Below are 5,994 nucleotides of genomic sequence, written 5' to 3'. Positions count from 1 at the left end.
GGTCACAAAAAGAACAAACATGACAGTACGGATGTTTAAGGAATGTGGGATCAAGCTGATGGACCCAGAGAAAATCAAAACAACTAAGGGGAATATATGGAAACACGAAGGAAAACTGAAATTTGAACACATAATCTCATCCTGCACAGGAGGATCTTAGAACATTTTTTTTGTTTGTTTTTCTTTTTTGACCCAGTGCTTTATTTAAAAGCAAATTCTTGTCATCAATTGATACCTTCACCCAATGGATTGGTACTTGAATAAAATGACTTTATTTTGAAAGGAATGCACTGGGTCCAAGATATTCACAAGCTTTCCTGGCGTGTTTATTATTATTATTATTATTATTATTATTATTATTATTGGGGGTATTTAGCATAAAAGGTATTGCACCCACGCACATCATGAATAAACTGACTTTATTTTGAAAGGAAGTAAACGTGCCTGAGAGACTGACCAATCAGCTTGAAGAGGCGGAGTTCTACCCGACCACAGCTATTTCTTCTGTTATATCTTGACTACTTTGAGTCCGTTTATACTGTCTGACAAAACGGGATTGTCCCTCATTTCAACATATTCTCCATCCAGGAATACTGAGATGATGCTTCAACGCTATTGATAACAGAGAAAGAAAGCTTAAACGAAGGACCAGCAATTTGAGCCACATAATTTGACACGCTTCACAACAGGAATATATATTTTTTTCTTCTTCTTTGGACTTGAAGTATACGCCGTGCCTTTTGAGTCAGTTGAAATGCGGAGCAGTTTTTAAAAGCAACTTTTTTTCACCCCTTTCTACTGCTGGCGGAATTGCAAGTTGACTTTTTTATGAGTAGGAATAGCCAGTTTATCTCCGCAGCTCAATGTAAAGCGTGTTATTTGTTTATTTTTCCACGTCCGGCTCTTGGCTCAGGGAGCGACAGTGCTGTTCGTTGTGGACACACAAGCGCGTGTCGCGCATCGACGTTGGCGTCAATGGATCGTCACTTCAGTCTTATTTCGATTTGGCTGCAACTGGAACTCTGCGCCATGGCTATTCTTCTCACGAAAGGTATATATCTTGCGCCTGATCTGTGACGCGCTTCTTCTTTGCAGCTCCCTATTAAAAATAAAAACAAGTCTGAAATCCACTGTTAAATGCTTAATTGACCGTAAATGCTTCATTGGTGACCAATAACATTTCCCCGAATTCAAACACTCGTAAAACATCTCAGCAAATAGCCTTGAAATTATTTGCAGTCATAATCTTTTTTTTTCTTTTCATTTTTACAGCCGAAAACAGTTGTGATCCCCACATCTGCTATTAACAGAAAACTACAGTGTAACTGCAATCTAGCTAACTGATAGTTGTTACACTCGCAATACCATGCACTTTTCTACGTTAATGCATTATGTTTGATAATAAAGAGTCAATGTAGTATGAAGTTGCATTGTCTCCCAAAGGGTTCCTTCATTGGAACTCTGTTTTAAAGCTGCCATTCATATAAAAAGTGAACTGGGCCAAAAAGCTTCCGTGCTCAGGTCGACTCCCCCTCCTCTTCCACCCCCTTCAGCCCACAAAGGGGCCTCTCCTCTCTAATGAAATATTCTCCAAATGACCTGCCGGGCCCTGCTGCTCCAATCATTCCCAGGCAAAACACTGATCTAATGAATGTGCGCCTGCACCGAAACTTGTTGCATTCAAAGAGGAGAGAACTGGCACTGAGATACATTGATTTTTTTCCCCCTTCGCTTGTTAACAACAGTAGGTCACAATCTGTTATAATCTATTGAAGATGAATACAAGAACAATAAAAAACTGTGCAAAAACACAGTCGGATGTATTACTGTGTCACCTTCTGCATCAGTGGCATATCTACAATATATACAGTATATTGTATTTCATTTGACAGTGTAGTGTAGATAGTGGTGGTACAGGAAATGATCCAATTTCACTTACTTGGTCCAAAACTTTGGTAAATACATCTTTGATCATTGATAGTGACACACTAGATGGCAGACGTTTAGATACAGTTATGAACCTATGTAGCCACTTTTTGTGACATTTTTCTTTGGTGGTGTGCTATGAGATTTTTTTTCCATTTAAAAATGTCATTTGAAAACGTTCCTTTGCTCAATAAAGTTTGGGAAACACTGGTGTAGAAACACTAATGTAGCCTCTGAGTGTATGCTGTGAAAGGAAAGAGGTCATAGATGAACTAATGACTGGGTCTGGTTTAGAAGCAGCAGGCAGTCGTAATGATAAGTTAGCTGCACACTCTTGAAGTCGGGACCTCACTGTGTCAGTCACCCCCCACCCCCGCCTTCTCGGCAAGGAAGCCACAAGTGAAGCTTGGTTGCGTGCAAATGGGAAACCGAGTCTCTGCCGCCACTCAGAACCCCCCCCCCCCCCAACTCCCTTTTTATGAGTTTCCATTTGAGTTGAAAGAAATTGACTTTAGTGGACAAACCGCTAATTATATACTAGCTAGTTCCTGTTTGGTAAAAATGCCACATGCAGCTTAATTGATGCAGAAATGTAATATAAGGAACGGGGTGATGTCAATAGAGTTCTGTTGGAGCCGTGCTTCCCAACCTTTACTGTGCCAAGGCACATATTTTACATTGGAGAAAATCTCGGGTCACGCGACCAAAAAAAGTGGACGCACGAGTTAGGTTGTGTATTTTCTGCTTGTTTGTGGAAGAGCATTTACTGTAAATGTACTGCCTGTCTATACAGTACGTCATCACTGGCATTAATAGTTGAACAAAGATGTACTAAATAAATAATTGTTCGCACCAATTAAGTGAAACCGGATAATTTTCAGCATCACGGTTAGGAATTACTGCATGAGTGTGTACTATTGAATTCCGTCAAACCTCCAAAGTCAAACAGTCAGTTGGTGAGGGTGGTTCTCGTCAGGTCAAACAATTATTCTCATAGGACAATGATGTGGAATGACTTGTTACTTGAAGGAACATTCTTAACTCTTATACAAGTGCCTTTCATACAACTGCCACTGTAAAGTGAAATGAAGAAAAGCGACTTCCCATTTGAAAGGTGCCTGACAGGCACATGACACGGAGGGAACAGGAAACAGTTTGTTGGCACTCTGAACTCAAGTCATTCTAAATAATGCTTTGAAGAACTGGAAATGATGCGACTTTGGAGGACCCCGTGACTCAAGAACCCTGAGAAATGTTAAGCTGCCGGATGTATCGTACATCCTCAACCAACCCGTTCTCTCCAATTTCTGTCACCACCAGGAGAAATAAGGTGTTACTGCGACGCGCCGCACTGTGTGGCCACAGGCTACATGTGCAAGTCTGAGCTGAACGCCTGCTTCACCAAGGTGTTGGACCCGCTCAGCTCAAACTCTCCCCTCACACACGGGTGTTTAGACCCCATCGCCAACGCCGGCGACATCTGTAGCAACCAGAGGGGCGCAGACGCCCTCGCCAATGCCGGCACGCTGGACTGTTGCCATGACGACATGTGTAACTACAGAGGCCTGCATGACCTGGCACACACGAGGGACTCCACAGGTAAGAGGAATAGAAACACTTAATGTTCGACAATGTGCGTTTGCCCTTGAGGGGGCATGTTGTGACAACAAGCATTTACACAAATGCTCGTCATATGTAATAAGATTCATTTCATACACGTCCCTGTGTAAAAGTCAATGGAAAAAGATGATCACCGGCTCTTTGTTGTGAAGCGGAGGTGTCACCATAAAAGCTGCTCATCGAGTAACACACGGGGCTCTACCATATTCATTTTCCATCTCTGTATGCAGATCACAACCGCTACCAGCCGGAGAGCAACAATAGAAACCTGGTGACGCGGGTTCAGGAGTTAGCCTCGGCCAAGGAAGTGTGGTTCCGAGCAGCTGTCATCGCAGTGCCCATTGCGGGTGGCCTCATACTGGTGCTGCTCATCATGTTGGCGCTGCGTATGCTGCGCAGCGAGAACAAGCGGCTGCAGGACCAGCGGCAACAGATGCTGTCGCGGCTTCACTACAGCTTCCACGGCCACCACACCAAGAAGGGCCACGTGGCCAAGCTGGACCTGGAGTGCATGGTGCCCGTCACGGGTCACGAAAACTGCTGTCTGACGTGCGATAAGATGAGACAGGGGGACCTCGGCAATGATAAGATATTATCCCTTGTCCATTGGGGGATGTACAGCGGCCACGGCAAACTGGAGTTTGTATGACTTACTGTCCAGGAGTGGCCCTCACGTGTTGCAGACTTGTTTTATTTTAATTTTTTTTTTTTGCTCTGGGGGAAAAAAAACAAAAACCATTCCCGTATTTTTCTCCCGTTGGACTGTTGCGTCTGTGTTTTCATTTATTTTTACCAGTGGCAAAAAAAATACGAGACTGATCTCATGCCGTGTGGTTTTTGCTAGAGGAGCACTTTACTTGAAAAATGAAAAGGCAAAGCAGCGAGGAGCAATGTTTCAACCCCAGAGGGCGGGACTGTGAGGTGCAGTGAGATCACCCGGGGATCCTGGACTTGTACACTGAGCGCTGACGGATTCCACGTCAATCCGAATTTTGCACATTTGTATAAAAAAAAAAAAAGTTGTTGCTGACAAAAGAAAAAGAACTTTTAACACTGACACCAGGGTACAAGAACTTGTTTGAGGAGTTAAAAATGGACTGTAGGTGCTCACACTCCTCTTGTGTACATTCAAGTTTATTGTAAATAGTTTTTAAAATATATATATATATTTTTTTCTTTTTGTCTGATTCAAAACTGACCAGTGTGTCTTGTTTTAGATGAATGTTTGCATCGCTCCATGTGATCAGACTACAAGCTTGATTGTGAGCGTGAAAGACTTCATTAAAAGTGACTTTTTATTTATTTGACTTAATGGAGTATTTTTTTCTCTTTTTTTGTGCATAGCTCCTTCCTTAAAATGTTAAAGTTGTTGTGTAGGGGGTTACACATACAGCTGTGGTCATATTTTGGCAGGTCAAGATGTGTGTAAAGCAGGATGCAAAAGTGTGTAGCAGGATGATGTGTGGGGGGGCGGGGCGGGGCAGTCACTGAACAGTAAGGCCTTGTTTTGTGGTGAGGCTGCTCCTACTCAGTCTCTTTGCCTCTCAGAGGTCAAGGATTTTTTCCTCCTGTACTGCTGGCATTAGTAGATATTTGTTCGTCTGTCGACTGTCCCTGCTATTGCAATATCTGCGGCTAATACAGTTTCTGACCTCTCATATGAGATGTGTATTTATTTATTCCCTCGAAAAGAGAACCCGTTTCTCAGGAAAATCATTAAGCTTGGCTCAGGAAGGCTTTTTCAACAGGAAGTTTACAGTTCTACCTTGAGGCTTGTCACAGGGTATTGCTTTTATGATCTTGGGACCGTACCTAAACTTAATTTACTCTTAAAAAAATACGAACTGAACTCCAGCCGTCAGTCATGCACCATGGCAAAGAGAAGTGGGCCTTATTTTTGTGAATGTACTACATGGAGTTGTTTAATTAACTGAAAAGAAAAACACAAAGAATCTGTCGGTCACAATTGTAAGTTAGTCGGTCATTGAATGTTGAGTCTCACTGAATAGTTTTCTTATGTGCTGAGAACTGACCCTTGTTTCTTTCCATTAGGACAGGAAGACTCTATTAGCAGGTAACCACTTAAGCGTCAGCTTGCATTCGCAAAGGCTCAGCCGATAGTCGGGGCCTCCCGCAGGACTATTACACATGTAATCATAACAATGTCCTCTGCTCGGCCTGCCTAATGTGACTGCTGTTTGCTTTAGCCTCAGTCCACTTTGCTGGCTCAATCTGAGGTGTTAGGGTGGCACTGAGACGGGACAATGAGCGGGTCCGCCTTAAGCCGGGTGTTACGTTTGCATGATAACAGTGAATTTAAACAAGCTTATTTTTTCCCCAACATGCAACAATTTAAAAACAACATTTCTTCCGTCAATTCCCGGAAGAAATCATGATGCTGTTAGATCATTTGTGTGTAACGCAGAGGGCAAACCACTCTGTTCCGAT

The 5,994-nt window shown here is 42.9% G+C and overlaps 1 protein-coding gene across 1 annotated transcript; it reads left to right on the top strand.

Moving 5' to 3' along the window:
* The first annotated feature begins 528 nt into the window (after positions 1-528).
* bambia (BMP and activin membrane-bound inhibitor (Xenopus laevis) homolog a) lies at positions 529-4,848 on the top strand. The gene is made up of 3 exons (XM_086102409.1): positions 529-1,051; positions 3,247-3,525; positions 3,777-4,848. Exons 1-3 carry the CDS (start codon positions 829-831, stop codon positions 4,193-4,195), a joined length of 921 nt encoding a protein of 306 aa, XP_085958535.1. The 5' UTR covers positions 529-828; the 3' UTR covers positions 4,196-4,848.
* Positions 4,849-5,994: the final 1,146 nt, after the last annotated feature.

Source organism: Hippocampus guttulatus, chromosome 21, assembly GCF_054856545.1.
Source record: "Hippocampus guttulatus isolate MCC_2025c chromosome 21, RoL_Hgut_1.0, whole genome shotgun sequence".
Lineage (NCBI taxonomy): Eukaryota > Metazoa > Chordata > Actinopteri > Syngnathiformes > Syngnathidae > Hippocampus > Hippocampus guttulatus.
The sequence above is the reverse complement of the archived record's forward strand: the minus strand, read 5'-3'. Positions and strand labels throughout refer to the sequence as shown.

What these genes read in the sequence shown, in the direction of transcription:
- bambia (XM_086102409.1), top strand. Translation starts at nt 829, where the DNA reads ATGAGTAGGAATAGCCAGTTTATCTCCGCAGCTCAATGTAAAGCGTGT. An exon ending in GGCTATTCTTCTCACGAAAG is followed by an intron (nt 1,052 to 3,246) that starts GTATATATCTTG and finishes TGTCACCACCAG; the next exon opens with GAGAAATAAGGTGTTACTGC. An exon ending in ACACACGAGGGACTCCACAG is followed by an intron (nt 3,526 to 3,776) that starts GTAAGAGGAATA and finishes CTCTGTATGCAG; the next exon opens with ATCACAACCGCTACCAGCCG.